General features: G+C 40.5%; 2 protein-coding genes across 2 annotated transcripts; one reads left to right on the top strand and one right to left on the bottom strand.

The window, feature by feature from the left end:
• Positions 1-337: 337 nt before the first annotated feature.
• LOC145493494 (uncharacterized) lies at positions 338-8,224 on the bottom strand. The gene is made up of 10 exons (XM_081472977.1): positions 8,040-8,224; positions 7,173-7,265; positions 6,495-6,665; positions 5,701-5,848; positions 4,490-4,670; positions 3,887-3,985; positions 3,331-3,505; positions 2,510-2,553; positions 1,609-1,712; positions 338-981 (listed from the first exon to the last, which is right to left on the bottom strand). Exons 1-10 carry the CDS (start codon positions 8,158-8,160, stop codon positions 831-833), a joined length of 1,287 nt encoding a protein of 428 aa, XP_081329103.1. The 5' UTR covers positions 8,161-8,224; the 3' UTR covers positions 338-830.
• Positions 8,225-8,257: 33 nt separating this feature from the next.
• Positions 8,258-21,710, top strand: LOC145493484 (uncharacterized). Its single transcript, XM_081472963.1, has 6 exons — positions 8,258-9,187; positions 12,035-12,270; positions 15,435-16,310; positions 17,366-17,419; positions 18,442-19,064; positions 20,316-21,710. Exons 1-6 carry the CDS (start codon positions 8,847-8,849, stop codon positions 20,601-20,603), a joined length of 2,418 nt encoding a protein of 805 aa, XP_081329089.1. The 5' UTR covers positions 8,258-8,846; the 3' UTR covers positions 20,604-21,710.
• Positions 21,711-21,958: the final 248 nt, after the last annotated feature.

Below are 21,958 nucleotides of genomic sequence, written 5' to 3' on the forward strand. Positions count from 1 at the left end.
GTGCTCGGACTCGTTCGATCCAGTACCCTGCAGTTTTTATTTTGTTCGCACCCTTGACAATTACAGGCGAAAAAAAAAAAAAAATACAGGTCTGTGGACAGACTTGAGGGTCGCTAGACCACATGTTATCTGTAGATCGGTAGAATAGAATCTGTTATCTAGACAATAAGAATTTGTTGTGTAACCTAACCATATGGTATCCGAATTTGTGTATAGAGTAAACAAATCAGTTTTGAACAAGCAATAAAACGGTCTAAAACGTGGTGACAGTTTTGAACTCGTGAAGATGTGACTGGATAATAATAAGACAAGATGGCACATTTGAAATGTATTTCAGTTCAGTTTTATTAGCTTTTATTGTTAAAATGCTACAATCTCTCACTCGTGTCAGTTAAATTGTTGAGGAAAATCACTGTGGAATCCACCGTTCCAGTGTCTCTCTCCAAGTTTAATCCAGTTTAGCGATAAGGCAGCATTTATTCGTCGAGATATCAGCTGTTATATTGAACGACTTCTCAGCGCCGCTCGCGACTTCCGCCGTTACTTTGTTTTATCAGCTCGAAACTGGAATAGAACACTGCAACTCGTTTATCCAACAGTAGATAAAGCACACTCAACGGCCATTATTCAAACAGAACTTTGATTACAGTGTTTCAGTAGTGATGTACTTCAAAGATGTTTCTTTGGATTCTTTGAGGTGCGCTGGTGATTCTGGGTAAGATCTCTTAGATGTGTGACATCAAGGGTGTAAGCCAATCAAAGCCGTCCATTTGTGTTCAGTATGGCATGGAATATTGTTTCTGTGCTCTAACATATCGACTGAATTATTTTTAAAGTTTGCTGCTACTGGTGGCTGGTTTTAAGTGGTCTTCCCAACCACACAACATGTCGGCAATAATGTTCAGTCTATCTTGTCCCCACACCACAGATCCATTGTTGACTTGATAGCTTGGAACCCCACACAGTCCGGCAGCGAATGCTCTACACACAAGAACGAAAAAAAGAACTGGTCGTTAAGCTCCATTTGACGACTATATGATTGCAATTTAAAATTCGCTACAGGTGTCTAGTTTTCTTAAAATTTTCAAGAATGATCGAAATCTGAGTTCTCAATTAAAAATCAACACATTGACAAGGTAGAGGTAATGAGAACATGGAAAGGAAATCAACGCATTCTCAGAACTTCACTTTGCCTGCGAGCACGCTCTTCACAGGGAATGTGAGGAGAGGAAAGGGGAAATGTGGACGGGCCATTTAGAATTCAAAGCGGTGCGTGCAGGCTCTTCTTTCCCTTTACTCTCCTTTCTTTGTCCGCGAAGAGCCCGCTTGCAGGCGAACAACGTTCGAGAGTTTAAGGAAAGAATTGCGCGGGAGTTTCCTTAAAATTTCAGTGGGTGCCTGGATCAAACGAGAGAAGACTTTCACGAAGAATTTCAGCAGGTTCAAATTCGATTAGGGCACACAAGAGTCGACTCAAGGTGAGACCGGCTGAGAAACGAGATCAACAGAGAGTCCAAGTTGGTTCTCCTCTGACCAAGGCCTTCACAATTTCTCTGCTGGGTCGAACATGATAACTTGCGAGGTACTGCATAACACCACGTTGATTACCTTTCAGTGTTTATTCGTAACTGATCTTTGATTTGTTGATCTTGAGTTGCTGCTATCAACGCCTCGCCATCAAAGCCGGCTTCAGAGAGAACTGAAGATAAAACCTGTGGAAGCATTGATTACCTTTCAGTGTTTATTTGTAACAAGCACTTCTAGCGATTGTAGCTGGAGAAATGTAGAGCATATTTGAAGATCTTTATTTTTGAGCGCTAGCCCTCAGTTGCAGCGCGACAAATTGGCCTTTGTGACAATGTCTCGTAATATAAGCAATTTTTCGTATTTTTCATGCAAGCAAAAGACCAGCTCCAAAGAGACTTGAAAAACCTCCAAGTTTGGGATCGCATAATTTCATGAGGTTGCAACGGATTCTCCTGAAACTAAATTCAGCTTGATACATGGAGCGACGAGGCTTAGTTTCTCTTTGAATGAAAAAATCGGAAAAGGGTAACATCGTCGACAAGGCTCATTTGTTTTGAGTCGTTATGTGACACCATGTAACGCCAAAAGCTGCGAGAGGACTCAACGGACGACTGCAAAGGTTCGATGACCGATCGTACAAGGGATGTACTTTGTACACAGTAGAGAAATACACAGCACCTTGTACAAGTAAAACGAAAGAATGAGGTGCGTTTTTTGGGGGGGAGGGGAGGGCTCTAGAAGTGACAAGCCTGCCATGTTTGCAGGACTGTAACAAAATAAGGAATTACTAGAACCCAGACCTCTGGACCTTGGCATTAGTGCTTTAGTACTGGGGACTAGCTGGAGGTCAAGTGCACGCGCAGTCAAGTGTGCAGACTTTCTTTAAATCATTCACGCAATCCTGTTGGAAAACCTTAGGTGACAAGCCGCATGAATAACTGCACGGGGCGCTAAAGGTGACTGACAAACATGCAAAAATCACCTGAGGATCGCCAATGTTCCTATCATGTCGCCAGCCAGCTTCATCTGCAGAAGAAAAAGAACTCCACTCATTACATAACAGCAAGAGATCGAAAGAGATAGTGTCCAGGCCTTACTAGAAGTCATATAGCAGACATAACACTTTATTTAACCACGGAAGCTGAATGAACTTTTTACAGTTCTGGCGTTTTAAAGAACACTAGTTTTAAGTGTCTCGTTCACCTAATTTGCGTCATTCAGAAATACAACAAGGGTGTGAATCTACATGTACCACAGTGATTTCAACTGAATTTGTAAACTACAGTGAGCGGCAAGTGTTGAGATACTTCGCAGTAAGTATCGATTTTCCAGCGTCTTGGAAACATTCCCCCGCCCTTTCCCCCAAACAATGTTGATTTTTCTCTTTCTAAGACTGGAAAGTTGACAAACCACAGAAACTATACAACATTGAATTGGGGAGCCAGGGGTATCAGAAAATTAACGCAAATGAAATGCAAATGAGGTGCAAATGAAATAGAATAAGAGGTTAAATACCGAAGGAAGCGTCATCTCCCAAAAAGTGTCTTGACTACTTTTGTCGCCCATCATTTTTTGTAGGTTATTTATACATTACATGCATATACAGTCGAACCCCTATTAAGCGGCCACCCATAGTAAACGACTACCCTTATTAGGTGGCCAGTAATCAAAGTCCCGACGAGGGCTTTTCTATTGTTTCTACTTCTATCAAACGGCCGGCGTGCCTTAAGCGGCCACTAATTCAGCTCCCCGAGGGTGGCCGTCTAATAGGGGTTGAACTGTATTTTCATTTGCACCACTTACATATGGTTTGTCGCAATCGGTCGTCTGGGTTAACGAGAGTAACTCTCAACGGAAGAACAGAACGGAGTGGAAAATGAGAAGTGAACTGGAATTCAACCTGACGATACTTGGCCCAGTCAAGAAGGTCTTTTCTTCCATAGTTTCTCTTTGCTTCACTGATTGCTTGCATTGGAACCTGGTTGCAATGAAAAGGATATTTTAGTTAAGGTAAATCACCAAACATAAATGACATAAGTGGGTGTGTCGAATGGACTTTTCTGGCATTATTGTTTCCAATTTTCCATATTAGTATAATTTGAAAGAAAGTAATTTCAAATTCAATCGCGGTGGCCTCATGGTTAGTGCGCTCGACTCCGGATCGAGCAGTCCAGATTCGAGCCCTGGCCGGGGACATTGTATTGTGTTTTTGAGCAAGACACTTTACTCTCACAGTGCCTCTCTCCACCCAGGTGTAAAAATGGGTCCGGTGAATTTACATGATGTAACGCTGGGAGCAACTCTGCAACTCTGCTCACGAGTGTCGAAACCCAACCATTTGGGCGGTTTAGCTACTAACCACTGGTGTTCCTATCTTCTGAAACAATGCACCAACCACAATTGGTACCCATTCCACTTCAACTGAAACTGGATGAACTTCTGACAGTAACTTGGGGATCTGGGTAACAAAGAATATTGTCAGGTCAGATATCCTCAGCAATATATGCATTTTTGCAGGGAGAAAATACTGTACACCCTCCAAATAAACTGACTCTAAACAATGATTCTGTGGGTTTTTTTTTTCTTTGCTTTTCTTGTTTCTGGCTAAGTGAGGAAAAGACACTTTCAATTGTTCTTAATGAGCAAGGAGAGGGGGGCATGGGACTAAGAGGGGAGGGAGAAGTACAGAGAGAAAGAAGACAGAGGCAAGGGGGTGTGGTGGATGTTTTATTAGATTCCAACAAGTCTTCCTTTTCAGAAAACTTCATTACGGTATCTTTAGGAATTCGTGCTTGCAATTTTGGAGGGGTATGATGTTGGTAGCTGATTCAAGCTACTGTATTAGTAAAAGAACACAGAAACTTAATTTTCTCCAACCACCCTAAGTATTTTTATTGCAAATTTTTATGCAGCATTGTGGACCTATTTGGATTTAACAATTTACTAAATAAATTTGAAATACCTGTGTTGAGCCAATGTAGCTCCAGGGGCTGGAAAAGTCATGGTAGATTGTCAGTTTGGCCTTCCTGGGCTCAGCTGGGTTTGGATGAAAGCGCTGAGGAGCTGCTGATTCATTACCCAGTGCTCTCTCAACAAAGTGAAGATGGTCAACACCAAAGAACAGTTCATCATTCACCCAGAAACTGATAAAAACAGAAGAAAGCATTCCATCACAATACATAATAGGAAAAAAATAAAAAAGCTCTTATAGTCATTCAAAGCGTGGAAGTCTCAAAGGGATCTATTGTTTCCACTATTGTTTCAATAAAGAACCGCTAAATGTATAATAAATGTACCGGGTTATACAGAAATCTAGTCCATTTTAGTTAAGTTCTGTTAGTTTGTTACGGGTGTGGAGAACATGGCTACAGGTGACTCACAGCTTACGCTTATTTAACCCTAGTTTCTTTCTACACCTTCCTCATGTCAACTTCTTGTGCTTTGGAGGTCCAGGATAGGTCAAATCAAAACCCTGAATGAATGGACAGATTCGGCTAACAAGTTTACATCCTTATTAACCCCCAATTCAGATTGTGTGATGATTCATTTGGGAGATTATAATTGTGAAATTTGTCACATGCAAGTGATTGCATGTCGGTATGTACAGTAGAAATAGAACAATATATTCATTTGTAAGCCGCTCCCAAATGAAAATCACATAATCTGATTAGGGTGGTAACAAGGATGTAAACACGGTCATGAGCCAAATCCATCTATTCCATAGGAATCCTTACGGTGTAGCTGACTTTCGCTGTTTATGTACCCACGGTATGGCTGTCAGATAAAGTCCCTGAAAACATGGCAGCCAATGGCAGCTGCTGAATGTTGATTACAGTGCATAGATTGCATTACTGTTGTGGAATCTTACTTTCATTTTTTACCTAAATATTTTCCCTGGGGGTTAAAGCCTTTGAAAATCCAAGGGAATTAGCTTCCTTGCTGGAAACCACTCTGTCTCATGACATTTTCCGATTTAAAATGAAATTAATTCCTCAAGCATTTGACAATTCACAAGGTACTAAAAGTTTTCCACTGCTGGTGACCTTGAAATTCTGGTCCCCAACACTCAATTTTCAGTCGCCTTAACTGATTTCAATCTTCACTAGGTTTCAAGATTTTACTGTAAAAACAGTTCTATTACAGTACTGTGTTAAACTACTTCAGTCTACAAACCTTGGGACACCAAAGGAACCTCTGTCCAAAGCTTCTTGAGTATTCTGTAGAAGTTTCTCTTTACCAATTCCATTTATCATGTCATCCACATTAACATGCCACCCAACAGATGACGCACTTTCTTGTAAAACACTGCTCTCACGAACATCTGCAACACATTTAACTTTACCATTTTGTTTCACAAGTAACCCAAGTTCAGGATGTATGACAGTATGAATCCACAGCATTTCTATCACAAATGCCATTCTCCTATTGGCTACGCTACTCAGTATCTATTCTGTTGTATTTTATAGTGAGTAGCCTAGTGTGAGCTTGTAAATGAAATGGCAGCCCCTTCTTTGCATTTTCAAAATGTCCATGAAGAGGATTTAAATTTAAGTTTTGAACAACTAGTAGATTTATACTGAAACAATCTGATTTATTCTCTTTCCATACTTAATGCATAATAGGAATCTCGAGCTCATAATCTCATTAAAATCTCAGTCGAAAAGAAATGTGCTGTTATTTTGGTTATCAAAATGTAAATTCTCTTCACTTACACAATTATTACATCAATAGCTCCTGCCAGTAATTATATGTTTTTTCTGTACAGTCAGTTATAAGAAACCCAGCAATAAGGACCCAGTATTGACCAGTATACCTTTTGTGTATCTGTTATTGTTTTGGTCTACTGGTGTAGCAAGGTTTCTATTGTAAAATTATTTCCAGTGCTGCAAAGCACATAATACATCCTGGCCAAACCTGGGTCTTTAAACATGAGCTTTCCAAATCACATTTTCTAATCAGAACTGTACCTTTATTATGAACCCAATAAGCACCAAAAAGTTTGTGTGTTAAAGGAACACACACTTTTTCATTTAGGTGGGCTGCTGCAGCTAAAAGACGCATGGGATTTAGCGTCCTGATAGGATGTTCAGAAGGTGCTGTAGCATTAATCCCAAGGTGAAGTCTTGTCCTCTTTAAGTCTGAAATAATGAGATACAACCAGTAGCAATGACCACCTTAAGATACTTAAAAGGTAAAGTCTGCATATGAACCAAGTGGCCCATCAGGCCAGCACTTATGCCCGGTTTCTCTAGCATGAAGTGACTAGAAGTACTACTCCCTCCTGGAAGGAATGCTTGTCCATCACAGGGTAACTGTGCAGCATTAAATTCACTGGAATCCATTTATTAACACATGGGTGGAGTGGAGAGAGGCACTGTGAAAGTTAAGTGTCTTACCCATTAGAACACAGCTCCATGTCAATTCCCGACCAGGGTTTGGACCTGGACCACCCAGTCCAGATGTTGAACATATCTTGTATATACTATTTACTATCACTTAAAAGTAACCAGAGTGACTAATAAACAAACATTTCAGCAGAGACCCGAGTCAATTGAGTCTGAAAATATGAATGTCAAATAAATTCTACATATTTAGCTGACCAGACTAATAATAAATATGACTTTTCTACTCATTTTTCTACTTACCATCTGCTAATATCTTTACTTTTGCACCACTCATAGCATCATAAGCAGATCCTGCAGCACCCTGGGGTGCCTGTGTTCCTTTGTACAGGCCACCTGAAAATTAGTAACATACAGGTATGTACATAACTAAAATATTAGTTAAATAAGATCAATGCTGGTCACTTGAATCTTTAAATTTATATTCAGGTATAAAAGGGTCAGATTTTTAGACATTTGAATCAATGGGGTGGCAAGAGATTTCACCCTTTCACATGTCCAAAAATCTGTCAAATACTACAAAATTTGTACATTCTTCTCTGAACCTGATTTTCTCATTCACACTATAATTGATATTTGTTTGTTTAACAAACACTTTTTGAACATACCATGGTAAATAGACAAATATGTAAACAGTGGCTTTTAGACAAATACTCTGAGTTATGTTATAAAGGAATCATACACTGGTGAAGCCACAACATTGACAGCTAAAATGATTGCATGTTGGTGGTCTGAGAATAATTTGTGGAAACAAAATAGTGCTATTTCCTTGAATGGCTACAGCAAATATAAGGTGAAAGCTTTGCATGTACTCTATGACGTCAAAGGCAAATTTTGGAGGAGTACAAAATTATAGTAAGCTTAATTAACTTAATTTATCAAGAAGTTAAATTAAATTATCTCATAAGTATAAAGTAGAATAAATATGTCAGACCTCTTTCCAGAAGATTTTACGTAAACAAATGAATTCGACATGTGCAAGGAAAGAACTTAAGTGGGAGCTAAGACTCTGCTCACATGATGTCAAATGAATTAAGTCATATCTCGTTTAGAACTTTGAAATATTTGTGCGTGCATATGCATGAGATAGGCTCAGTTGGCACTAATTACCTAGGAGAACAGGTTTCCACTGAATTTTAGCCCCATTTCGGCTTGCAACACCTTCTATGAGTCTGCTCGCCATGTAGGCAAATGGGCAAACAACATCGTAGTAAAATACAATTTCTTTCATGATATGATTTCCCTGTTAATTCTGATCGATCGTCTTGTCGTGTTGTTGAGTCATTCAAGTTGCTACTGCATTCAGCCAGCGGTTAGAAGTAAAAGTTGTCACGTTGTGTCACGTTATGTCACATCATGGTATCACAAGTCTGTTCAGTTATCCACATTTCGACGTGAAGTACCACAGTTTTAAAGTATGATTTGAATTTTTTTTTTTTTTGTCCATAGGGTCGCTCATTCCAGAAGGATTATATTGACCAAGCAGAAGCACTGCCGGCATTTCAGGGGATGGAGGACCAACGTCGAAATGTCATGACCCCGGGACAGAACCTTCCCGCGTGTTGGAACCAAGAATTTCTCTGACACAAGGTTTATAGTTACCTTACCTCTTTGTGACTGTCAAAGGCCCAACCACAAAACGAAACGTCAACGGATACACAAAAACCAACCCCGACAAATACGGACAACTAATCAGATGGGCTGTCAACCCTGTGCGTTAGTGTGAGAGCGGAGCATGTGAATCATCCAGCTGCATGGTTCATTTACGTGTTTCCTGCGTAGGAGGGGAATTAACTTTTGGAATGAAGAGTAGCTAAACGACTTCTGGACTCTGGCAAATACCCATTTCTATCTGAAGCCGTGGAAGATCTCATCGGAAGCCTTCGATAAGTCTTTGCGACTGCAAATCTACGCAATATGAACGACCGATCTCATTCTTCCGATTCTTGTCGAGAAGGTGACGAAGATGGGATGGACATACCACCATGGTTAAGTTTGCTAGTTCTGTTTTCTGTAAGTTCGTCACTTTTCGTCGCGTTGGCTTTAAATTCTAATCCGTACCTAACAAGTGCAAGCGGCTATGCGGACGGAGGGGATATGTACTCACATCAGCTGGAAGTCCTCTACTTAAAAGAGCTCCTTCAAAATGGCACAACAGATCTTTGGTTTGATGAAGTTACACTGGGCTACCCATTTTTCCTCGCTTATCATCCGTTTCCATGTTTATTTACTTCAGGTCTGATGATCTTAACAGAACCGTAAGTGAGATACTTTACGTAATCACGCTTGTAGAGAATCGAGGGTCAAAGACAAACGGGGTGTGGTTTTATCAGAAGGTATGGGAATTTACACCCCTGCTATGTTACAGGTGTCTCCAATCCTTTACTTCTGTAATTCGTTCCTTTAGTCACTCTGATGAAAACTGTTTCTGTTTAGTGTTATAGTTGAGAGAAAATAGGCGAGGGTTAGTTTCCAGAAAGTCGCCCCTTAGACCTCTCATCCCGTATAATCGAGTTGGTCGCTCGGTCGGTACTCCTCTCCGCGTCATAAGGGCGAGGGTTTTTATCTACGTATACCCTGATGATTACTAAAAAAAACTGTTTCCCTTTAATTATATATATTTTCACTCCACGGGATGTTTTCAAATACTACTTGAATAATTATTTCCTGTCCTTAAACCTTTGGAACGATTCCAGTTTGGCGTAATACAACATCTGAGACGTGTAGATTTAAAGTGAAGAATCCTTTTATAGTTTTCCGATCGACACTGTGGTTTTGTCTGGTAATCGTTGCGGTTAGAAGCATGGGTGGCAGAATTTGTTTTCTTCATCTGGACAGGAAATGCTGCAGCCTTTGACCATATGTATCAGTAAGTCTCGTGACGTTGAATGAGGGATAATCTTTCTTGTAAGGAATTTCTAAATAGTTTGTATTTCCGAAAGATAATAGTTTATTTAGTCAAATTGAACTGTAGAACTATTCAATGGCCTTCTCATTTTACTATTGCGTCAGATTGCGTCAGTAGAGATTAAGTTAAATTCAATTATACACTGACGAACTTAATTTTTACTATTAAAAGGGCCCTTATTTTTCAGGAAACTATAATCTTCAAAGCCTTTAAAAGCTGCAAAGTCCATTAATTAATGAATCAGTTGAAGTTTTTGCTGAAAAAAGTTTTACCATGTAACTTATTAAGGAAATTTAATTGAATTTTCATATGATCTGTTGGCATCCTTTTAAATTGTAACCTTAAGCAAAGATTTGGCAAATTTCATTGCACTCAAATGTTTGTGTGATGACTTGAAAAAAATGTCATTATTATAAATGTTTAATATTTAAGCTCTGAGTTGTTAACTATATCCATAAAATTATCTTCAAATTCATGCCATTCTATATTGATTTTCCTATTGGACTCAGTACGTCATGTTTCCAGGAGAACAGGCCTTTATTCAATTCATTATTTTTAAAGCTGTGAAAGGTTTATAATCTGCTAAAATCTGCAGGAGAACCATTAGTCACAACAATAATTGGATCTCATATTATTATATTGCTTAAGCTCTGTGAGCAGGCTAGATGAACCAAATCCTGCTCTGTGATTGGCTACACATGCATGCGAGATGTCACTATCTTTCCCATTGGGATTACGCACTGTGCCAAAGCCCAAAGATCATTTTACTGACCGAACTTGTGTGGTGATTAGATGACTGGATATTGGCCTAGCTTTTTTTGCTTGTTTATGGACCTCGACTCCATCTCCATTAAAAGCATGCAATAAAGAACTTGGCCAATGTCCAGTCATGGTGACCTCACGCTTGGTCAATAACCCATTTTTTCCTGTCCTATTATTACTTTCAGATTAATAAGACATCAGATAGCATTTGAGTAGAGCAAGAGTCATTTTCTTTACCTGTTTGTGACTCACGGAAACTAATAACCTCACAGAAATTTACAAACAAGAATACTTTGAATCGCAAAAGCTTCAGGAATTCTGCAAAATTAAAACCACACCATTTATTGAGTTGTGGTAAGCATGTTAGGTTTTAAAAAAGTCTGTGCAGGAGGGGGTGGGAGTGGGGTTCAGAGAGGCACCTTTTAAAAATAATTTTAAAAATATTCAGAAATTTGAAATGGCTCTGAACTCCCCCCCACCCACCCACCTACAGAATATTTTTAAACTTTACAAAAAATTGGGAGCACTTAAAGCTAAAACTAAGGGTGTCTTTAATAGGCTGATTGCTGCCATGGTAACCTATGTATTTTACCACGAAGATGACCACAACTTTTTTCACAATGACTGGGCATTTGTGTGATACTGGTATTCCTAATTTTTTTCATGGGCTGTCACTAGTGGGAAGGTTCCCATTACCAAATTCATTTCATTTATGCCACTTTTCTCCACAACAAATACATCAACTAAATTATGAAATAATGATAATGATAATAATTATGATAATGATAATGATAATGACAATGACAATGACAATGACAATGACAATGATAATGATAATGATAATGATGATAATAATAATTACTAATATTAATAGTCATCCCTTGATACCCGTGTCTTAATAATAACACTTTATGTACCCAGCGTCAACAAGTAAATTCCCTTTACTGTCCAACTGGCCCAGTTGACCACAGGGAAAATTGAAAAATTTAGTTACAGCACAGTTTTAAGTGGTGTGCTGATTTAACTTCACAGTCACACTTAAATTATTTTCTCTCCTTGATACTGTAAAGTATTGAATAGAATTAATGTGGATTTAGACACTGATTCTGACTTGCTCTTTTGACTTGTAAATCTGCCAATTATTGTACACCCCTGCTGGTGGTTTGTGAAGAAGACGCCATCTCACTTTATGATGCATAAATGGGCAAAGGGGCGTATCCGCAGGGGCGGATCCAGGAGTTTTCTTAGGAGGGGGTGCACCACTAAGGAATGGCGTAACTGACTGGTGAGGTAAACAAATTTCATCTCAGGGGAGGGGGGTGCACCCCCTGTACCCTCCCCCTAGATCCGCTCCTGGGGGGGAATAATTGTTGATAACTCAATCTGGTCAATCAATCTGAGATCTACCTAATTTTGTTAATCTTACTCATTGAAGGTTTCTCAGTCCTCTCTTGCTGTTCCGATGGATGTTTGTAATTCTTCTATCGACCATGCCCTGGTCATGGTTTGCTGGCCTGCGCAAGCTGGGAATGACACGACTGGAGGCAATTTTGGCTGCGCTCTGTGTGCATTCTATTCACAGTTGGCGGAAGTTTGGACTGGAGCTCGACGCATTTCAGGAGTATGGAATTTTCACACAGGCTTATGGAATGGCAATATTTCCTCTGGCAGGTGACCTCATACTTAGATTTCCGAAACTCTCCAGTTTCAAGCCAAAAGTCAAGATAAAACCAGTGAAAAAACGCCGGCATATGCGAGGGTTGTCCAATACATCCAATTAGAGTCAATTCGTCTCTGGTTTTGACGATTCGACTTACCGGAAGTCGATTCGTGAAGCCTCTTTGATGGAATCGACACTAATCGTCTCCCTTGTTGTCGTCCCGTCATACCGGAAGTCGATTTGCGCGAGACTTACAAAATATAGCGCAACTGGGCTTTGAGGGTGGGTTGAAAATGTTGTCGATTCGACAATTTGACTAATCTGGTTTACCACTGTCTTTCTTATAATATCGTCAATATATCGTCTTACAAAGGATTTGCTCAGTTTCACACACACATAAACTACTAGGCGACGAAACAGAAATCCATCGCCACTCGAATAGTGGCGTTGGACTTTGGAATTTGCGTTTTTGATTTTTGCCGCTGCGAACGGTAAAATAATGGCTGGATATCAAGGTTGTACAGCCTTGTAATCCAGAGTCCCAACATATTACGTTGATTAGCCCGCACTTGGGTCCCTGTGTTGTTTTCTATTTAGTATAAATGTACTAGAGTTCTATCACGAATGCCGTTCTTTGATTAGCTATGCTACCCACCATCTGTTTAATCCATTGACTCCCGTGCCGCCCGTAACCGCCTGTGACGACCCTGGCCTTTGTTCCACTTCTGATGTCATCAGCTTTGACCAAAATTGGCATTATCTATACTCAACTTCTGCAGGAGCAATTCGAAAAGATCTTTCCAATGATACCTAAATCAAAGTGATCGGCTCAATGGAGCCTGAAATATGCACAAAGATGCTCAGAAATTTGAGTGAAAAACTCCGAGCAAAATTTCCTGCGACTACACGTGGCTACTCCAGGGTAACAATTGCCCGTCTCGATGATGCTTTCTCAGACTTTTTTGAACTGGAAGCAAGCCCAGTAGAAGGCCAATCAATGCAGCAAAAAGATAAGAAAAGGAGAAAAAGGAAAGGCGAAAAAAGAATTTAAAAAAAAAACGATTTCTGCGCGTGCCCGAGCAAACATGTCGTAAAACTCTCGTAAAACGCGACGCTAGTGAAAAGAAAAGCATGCTGTCATGTCGCAAATGCCTTTTTGACCTTTTTGAGTAGATTGGAGCTAATTTGGCCCATATCCAGCCTGAAAATCTCCAAAATGTCCAAAAAATGCGTTTTTCGCGGAAGGTTCTGGAAGTCAATGGTTAAACAACAGACTGTTTCTGTGGAGGAACTATCGGCTGATAGTTGCCCCGCGGAAATTTGACTTTAATCTAAGAGAGCGTTGTGGTAAATAAGTGATTTTTTATTTTTCAGTTGCAATGAGTGAGCAATGAGATAAGTTACACTGTTAGTGGACTTGTAAAACCAAATTTGCACGAAATCACAGGGACGCCAGCGTCAAAATAGCGACAAAAAAATGCTCAATAGAGTACACCAATCAGACCGCAAAGCAAACACATGTAACCGGTGGAAGCGGCTAAACGCAGGAAAAGTTATTTCACGCAGTAAGTCGCCATTTGTGAGGAAAGCAACAAAAGCAAAGCCGCTGAGGCAGTTGTTTTGTGGGTTTGGGGTTTTGGACGTGAAACGACAAACTGCCGCCTGGTTAGCTCAGTTTCTAGAGGGCCAGACTGCTGTGGGGGAGGTCGATGGTTAAAACCACAGAACGGACCAACACTCAGGGTCTTAAAATAACTGAGGAGAATGTGCTGCCTTTGTAATTACATCTGCAAATGGTTAGACGTTCCAGTCTTCTCGGAAAAGGACTCTAAACCGTAGCCCCATCTCCTGCATTTTCATTGTTACATGGTTAGCAGGGGACGTTAAAGAACCCACACACCTATCGCAAAGAGTAGGGCACGGCGTTCCCGGTGTTGTTGTCTGGCCCAGTCTCACGAGTTAGTGCTTCACATAGGGTTAACTTCATTGTGCCTTTCCCCCTTGGACAGCAGTGTGCAAGTAAAATTGCTATGACTATCAGGAAGCTCTCAGAGGCAAGCTGCCGACTATTCACGCACACCGCGATATTTTGCGGTAAATTTATTTTACATCTGTTTTCCAAGGCGCTTCCTGTTGCATCAAAGTGAGGCTTCCCCGCATAAGCACCAGGGCCCCGTTTTTCGAAGGTCCCGAGAAGTTTTCGCACCCGAAAAGCCGTAGCAAAATCTCAAACCTTATGACTTCAGAGCTGTTTTATGCACATATTCTTAATATAAACAGAGGTTCTCTTCATACAAGAAGTTTCAAGCGTATACACCTCTCTGTCCTTTTAATACCGATTAACTAAAAAATGGCTTTGCGGGCCCGAAAAGTTTCCGGGGCTTTCGAGAAACGAGCCCCTGGCCCGGGGGAACTTCCATGTGTGGATGAATTGAACTTTTATGGTGAAAAGTTCGCGAATGACCTCGAGTTGATCGAGTTGATTTTATTGATACTGTAATTGTTTTTTTTTTTTAGCCCCGCTGCTCGGACTGCAAACGAATCAATCAGCTCTCCGTCGTCTGTAATTCAGAGTTCAAAACTTTCTTGGTTACCGCGTAACGTGAAAAATATCATAAAATAAGCTTTTTTTCTTCTTTATTTCTTTTTGTATGTGTACGCTGAGCACTTTTGATACTATGCACGACCAATGAGAACACACTTTTTTTTCCTCTCAATGCCCTTTCCAATTCAGGCACGCTTTCTTTTCACTTTTGTTTTAATCTTTCGAAAGTCAGTTGCGCTTCATCATTTAACTTTTCTTTGAAAATATTTGTTAGTCAGTTTACGGTATACCGTTCCCAAATTCACGATTAGCCAAGCAGAGGCCGTGTCTGCTGACCTGATATCAAGTCACCGACTTTATATGACTGATATGGGTGCGATATCATACTCACTTGGCCAAATTTGGGCACGGTAAATACCTAATCGTACAATTTTTTACGCTTCAGCGGTATATCGGGCTGGCTAGGTCTCATGGGTATTTTGGATCGACTACGTCTCGCTAGAGCATAAACTATGGCTTGACCAGACTCGCCTGATATGCCCCGCCGAAGCTGACCAAAAAGGTACGATTATTTGGTATAAACGTTGGTACGTGTTTTAAATAGCCTCTTGTTTGTTTTTTTCCTTTCAGTTGGGTTTTTGTATCAGTACGTTCTTTATGGCAGTGGCTCAAGAAATGGAACCGTTCTACTTGTTGTCCTCAACTTTACCGCACATACGTTCTTTGGTATCTATCTTGGGGTTGTAACAGCCGTAGTTGTTTTGATAGATCTGTTTTCCAACCCACTCCCTTTCAAAACAAAACTGTCTTCGCCTTCAATATGGCGCGCTGCCTATGTACACGTTACCAGTGTTTTTCTCATGGCCTGGTGGATATTGCCTTTGTTGATAAATATTCGCTATGTCGGAGGTCTGCCTTGGAAGAATGACAGCGAAAATGGATACAAGATTGAATTTGTCATCAGAAATTTATTGTCCGGCGAAATGTTTGACCACGGAAGAAAATTGCCGTTCATTACAATGGGATTTTTAGCAGGTTTATCTTGTGTTTGTTTAACCTATCGAAGAAACGAAGAAGATGACCACCGTAAGAAACGGCAAACACTGTATGTTTGGCTCGGCACTATTTTTTCCGTGACAATAATTCTTTTTCTCGGAAGGACAACTTTGGGTGCCTTGTACGACTTAATTCCTTTTCATAAAGAAATCGAAGTTCTTCGCTATTTAAATGGGATTCATTTTTGCGGCTTGCTTCTCATGGCAGTCTCGTTTGCACGCATCCTTTGTTTCTTGTGCGCAACTTTCTGCAGGATGTCAAAATCGTTCTTTAAAAGTCACTACATCCTATTGGCAGTTATGCTGGTAATTCCGCCAGTTTATCTCAGCTCTCAGCTTCAACAAATTAATTCTCTATTGACACTGACCGACACCCATGACTCGCTAGAAGGATTGAAAGACATGACATCTTATCCCAGCAATGGACGCGTCTTAGCACAAAAAGTTTTAGGTGAGTTAATATTTGCTCTGTTCTATTTTGAATTTTTGCTTTTATTTTGTTTCTTGAAGTGCAACTTTCTAAGAGCCGTTTACTTAAATAAAAGATCTCCCAATACTGCTTTAGTTTCTCACAATACAGATTCAAAATGTAATTGAGTGGCGCGGTGGCCTCATGGTTAGTGCGCTCGTCTCCGGATCGAGCGGTCCGGGTTCGAGTCCAGGCCGGGGACACTGTGTTGTGCTCTTGGGCAAGACTCTTTACTCTCAAAGTGCCTCTTCCCCACCTAGGTGTGTTAATGGGTGCTGGCGAATTTAACCGGTTGGGGGGGGGGGTAGCCCTGCGATGGACTAGCATCCCATCCAGGGGGGAGTAGAAATACTCCTGGTCGCGTCATGCTACAGAAACCGGGAGTGGTTTTCACTTTATTGTTGAAAGCAATTCGCATTTGGTTTCGCTTTGCATTGCTACGTTCAGCAATTGACTGAAAAAAGAAATTCGCAGTCTACGACGTTTCAAGTAACTCAATTTACTTCGCTCTAGAATAAGTGCTTAAATCTAGATTTTAAATAAGCTTGCACACTTGATTTCTTCATTCTCGGATCAGAGTCCAGTCGTTTCCGTTTCTCTTGTCTTCGCTTCCGAAGAGGAAGATTTTTCCTCTATCTGAACATAGTAGTTACTAACTAAGATCTGAACATTTACGTTTCAAAACCGTTTTGCGACCACCCCTTTTTCCTCTCAGCCTCAGAAACATTGACCAAGAAATATTTTCTTGACATCACTCCTGGTCAACTATGGCCTGGTAATGTTTTGAACATTCTCGCACACTGTCCGGCGCTCTTATTCGTCTAGACCACAAAGGACTCTAACGATATATTGATGTACGTCCAAAATGGGAGTGGTGTTTAAAAAAAAAAGACCTTTCTTGCGATGAACCGCTTAACCGCTATGTAAGAGATAGATTAAACTTTATCAACAGTGGAAATCATGTGTTTATGATTTCGGCTTTTGTTTTATTTTTACCTTCCTTCCTTCGCTTGTGTTCTTTTTCTTTTTTTAAACAGGCACTGGTGGCCCTTGGCATTTAGCCCTTTTACCACATCGCAGCAAAAAGCCCGGTAAATTTATCTTGTTAACTGTTACGTTATCTTCAGTTGTTCCGAAAAGCGGATAGCGCTAGAGATGGGCCATTATCTTTTTTCCGAGGGGGTGGGGGGGGGGGGGGGCTGGGCAATTTATCTGGAGTGTGGAATCTTTTTCTTACATTTAGGTTGTGCATGGATTTTTGGGTGGACAATAGCTTGTGCAAGAATTTTTTTTAAGGTCAAACACATGACATGAATGGCAGAAAGCACTTGCACTTTTTTTTCAGCTGTTTTTGCTTTGCCGGATGTTGTTTTGGAAATTGCCCAACACCCCACCCACCCATCCCCTCAAAAAAAAGTGGTCCGTCCCTTACTCAACAGTCTCAGGCAGTGTAGCCTCCTATGCAGGCATTCTTTTGACGCGTCACACACTCTTTTGACGCGTCAGGCATTCCTCCACATCCTTGGGGAGAAATCTGGTAAAGAACTAAAATATCTTCAGCGTAGGAGCCTTCTGCGAACTCCCTGACCCTTGAAATTGATTAATTATGTTTTGACAGGTAAAGTTATGCGATCTTTTAGCAAGTGAATAAGTTTGTATGAAGTTGCGTAGATCGAGGGTCTATCATAGGCTTTTGAAGTCCCGCATCCCGCCACTAATTTTGGCTCAGACATGCCATCTTGCTCCAGGCAGATTTTCTGACTGGGGCCGCAAGCATCTACCCGCATCCCGCCGTCAATTTTAAAACTATCCCCCATCCGTGTGTCAGCGTGAGCAAATTCTGCTCCCGCTGAAGTATTTTTATCCCGCATCCCGCCATTGCAATTTCTGTCATCCCTTGTTCCGCCTTCGTTTTTACGCGCGTCCCGTATCTCGCCAAACCTATGTTGAACCATCTAGAGCTCCAGATATCAGCAAAAGAAATTGTTTTGATGCGATGAATTAGTGAAAAAGCACCTATCTTAAATTTTATTGGTCTCTTTTATGCGCGGAGAGAGATTCAAGCTGCCAAACACGCCGCAACTGTTCAACAGTGTCCATTATTTTCACTCAGGAATCGTCACCTACTCTCGAGGCTATCACGACACACTGTCTCTGTATTACCTTGAACTGCTGCAGCCCAATCTTGACGTCACACCTTGGTTCCCAGATCTCTTGCGACTTTACAACATTCGCTTCCTTGCTACGTACAGCATTGAGGTACCTGAGCACTTCTTGGAGGCTTGTCAGCTTAGCCATCTGACTTCTATTGGTGACATAGAGATTTATGTGAGAACGCCCCAAGAGAAGTATGGGTATTTTGAGTTTGTACACGTCCCAGGGGCTGTCGCTGGTGACTTAAAGGGCATGCGCGAAGCAGTGTCAAGATCTACCCAACTGTTCACCTACAGAGTACTGTTGGCCGTGAATCCTTCAAACACGCCGCACAGTCCACCTTTTGAAATCGCGGTTTCGGAGAAAAATGAACATGTAAGTTTCTTGATGAAGTTTCTTTCTTCAGATGAATTTGAGACAAGCTGGTTCGTGAATAAGATGCCAGTTCGAGAGGCAGTGTTCTATACAGAAGTAAAGTTTGGGCGCGATGCAGAGCAAGTCGTGTCAAGAGTTTTACAGGAGGAAGTTGGGAGGAATTTCTACAAAGCTTTTGTGCACGTGGACGAGAGGGCTTGGAGCGAGGTATGCTAGTTATCGAGTTTGATTCTAAGCATCGCGGATTAAAGGGGCGCTTTCCACTCGACCAAAAATCCCGAAATTTTCGAAACGGGGACAAATGGTACGGAAATTTCTAGGCAAAGGTCCCAGGAAATCCGGAAATTGTTGAATTTCCGAAAAGCGAACCATTCAACCGAAAATTCCAGAAATTCCGGGATGAAAATCAAATGGAATGGAAATTTCCAGGTTGTCATCTTTTTCGGAAATTATGCAAATTCGCAATTTTCTATTCAACGCTAGTTCTTTTGGCCGCGATCACAGCGAGTTGGACATCTCACGCAAGGATGACGGCAACGCGTATTCGAAAATGGAAATACTTTAGAATCTTTCCACTTTATATATGTCGGTAAATACTAGCTGCAGCTAGATTCGTGAAGAAAGCGTTTTATTAAAATAATGCCCCCGTAGTGTACTTGTTTGTTTTACGTAGGTTGGCTGGGAAATGTACAAAGATTTATAACGAGTGCAGAACCATTGTACGGCTTTGTTTTGCGACTTTTTCGCTGCCGTTGTGGTTTGTATAAGGTCCCTGCTGTTGTGGTCTATAAAAAGTCACGATGTCGAAATATCAGTGTTCTGTTTGCTTCTATATTTGAGATTTAAACCTCGAAGTCATTGAAAAATTCCAAGCGAACAAAACTCTGCGGCTTGTCTGTTTTCCACACTGGAAAAGTCTGTACCATTCGCTTATGGAAATTTCCGGAAATGCACACGGGGATTTTTGGTCCAATGGAAAGCCTCGAGGGATTCTAGAGGATGCAGTGATGAGAAATAACTAAAAAAATAGCTTGGAGAAATTAGAAATACGATGATAGCTTCGAGCATTTCCCAGAAAATTATGTCATCAAGTGCCTTAAACTGGGTCATAACATTCACATGAATTTATCTAGATAGTTTCTTTTCATTGTTTTTATAACTTTAATATATGATTCTAGCAAACTTTAACATTCTGGAGCTAAATACCAGAGACAAGCTACGTTACAACCCACTATATTTAGCAAAACCCAAATTAAGATAAGAATACTTAATTTAATTAAAATTACAATGGCCAAAACACACTAAGACATCTTGGACGGACGTTTAGTAATAGTCAGTATTACCAGCCTTTGATTTGCAGCTTTGTCTTCGAATGAACGTTATTCGTACGGTTAGCCAAAAGCATTTCCAAAACGTCAATACTTCCAGAGGCTTGCAGCTCTTTTCTCTCTTTTTCAGAATTTCTATCGGACCGAGCACCTTCTGCTCAAAGTGACGTATCATCCTTTCTGGAAATGCGCCTTCCTCTCGACAGCGGATGCAACTGGCCAGGCACGTGACTGGCAGGAGATTCCCTTGCATCACGTGACACCAAACCTGATGAGCGTGGTACTTCCCCCGGGTAGACATTACGTGACTTGCCAGTATAAAAATCCTATTTATCAGAAAGTCGGTTTTATTTTGTTTGTCATGATCTTTATTACCTTATTGATAAAAGAATCGACCAATTTAATACAACGAAGGTGACATTAGTCGTTTTCTAATGTTGTTTATACAATATGCCGGATTATTCTCGCATTTTGATTGGTTCGTCAGATGCATAGATGATGTCATCAACAACTTTTATTTTGGTTTTCTTTATTATATAAAACATTTAGATTCCATGTTGCCGTACGTCTGTTCAGTAATGTAACATGGTAAAAACGTCAGTGACACACTTGGCTATCACCTCGTGTGCCATGTTTTTGTTCTTACCACATTTTGACGTCATCCGTGATCTATTACTAAACAGAAGTTCGGTAACAATACGAAGTTAATGCTTTATTTCGTACATCATGACTAAATCTGAATTCTGTTCACGTTTCAGTGGATGGTTTCGGCTGTTTTTAAAAGTCATTGTAGTGTTTTGATCAAGCCAAAGCCGTGTATTAACAATTTGATAAAACAGAGCTTTTAGTCCAACCATAGAGCGCTGTATATTGTATATTAGAACGTAAAAGACATTTTAGAAGACGAGAGAAATGTAGAAGTAAGAGTCTTACGCGAGTGCTTCAAACATTCTTTTTACATTTCTCAAGCGTTATCAAATAAGCGTAATTTTTATGACAGCATAGAGCGGTTTTCATTTTTTTCATTTAAGTGTCGAAAAGTACGTGATTTTGAATCAACTACGCAACAGGACTGACTTGAAAGACCTGCGCCACTTTTTCATCCAATCAGAAGTAAAACAAACCAATCGTGACTCACTTGCACACGTTTTCCCGCGCTTTTCGTCAGCTACATGTAATTCGAGTTTTGATTGGTTCACTGTATTGTCTGTGTCCTTTGTGATTGGTCAGAGTGATAACTTTGGTTTTTGTTTTACGACACTCAGTTGAAAACCGCTGTATACGTGGTTTTGATTTCTTTTTATGCTTTGATGCAGTTTTTCCGTGCACGCAAAACAACGGAATGGCAATCAGAGTGCTAGGCATTGTGCATTTGAAACATTGTAAATTTTGATTAGCTATGCTATATTTTATTTTCATGAAAAAAATTTTACCGTTATTTATTTATTTGAAATTATTGACGAGTGAGTGAGCAAAAATTATCAATATTTATTTGCCACAGATTGAATAAAGAACCAATCGATCACGACCTTGTGTAACGAAAATTTACAAACAAGTAGGCCTAGTTTTTGGATGGGGGAGGGGGGGGGGGGAGTCGAAGAAAAGGGTGGAGTCGTAATGTGTCGTAATATCTCGAAAAGTAATTTTGCTACACATAGCGCGCAATAACAAAGGATGGTCTCACCGCGAGATTGTGTTAAAATTTACTCAGCTGTTCACCTGCAAAATTACATTTGTCGTGGATCCTCCAAACCCTCTGCGCAACCAACCTTT

The sequence above is a fragment of the Orbicella franksi genome, chromosome 7, assembly GCF_964199315.1.
Source record: "Orbicella franksi chromosome 7, jaOrbFran1.1, whole genome shotgun sequence".
In the NCBI taxonomy this organism is placed as follows: Eukaryota; Metazoa; Cnidaria; class Anthozoa; order Scleractinia; family Merulinidae; genus Orbicella; species Orbicella franksi.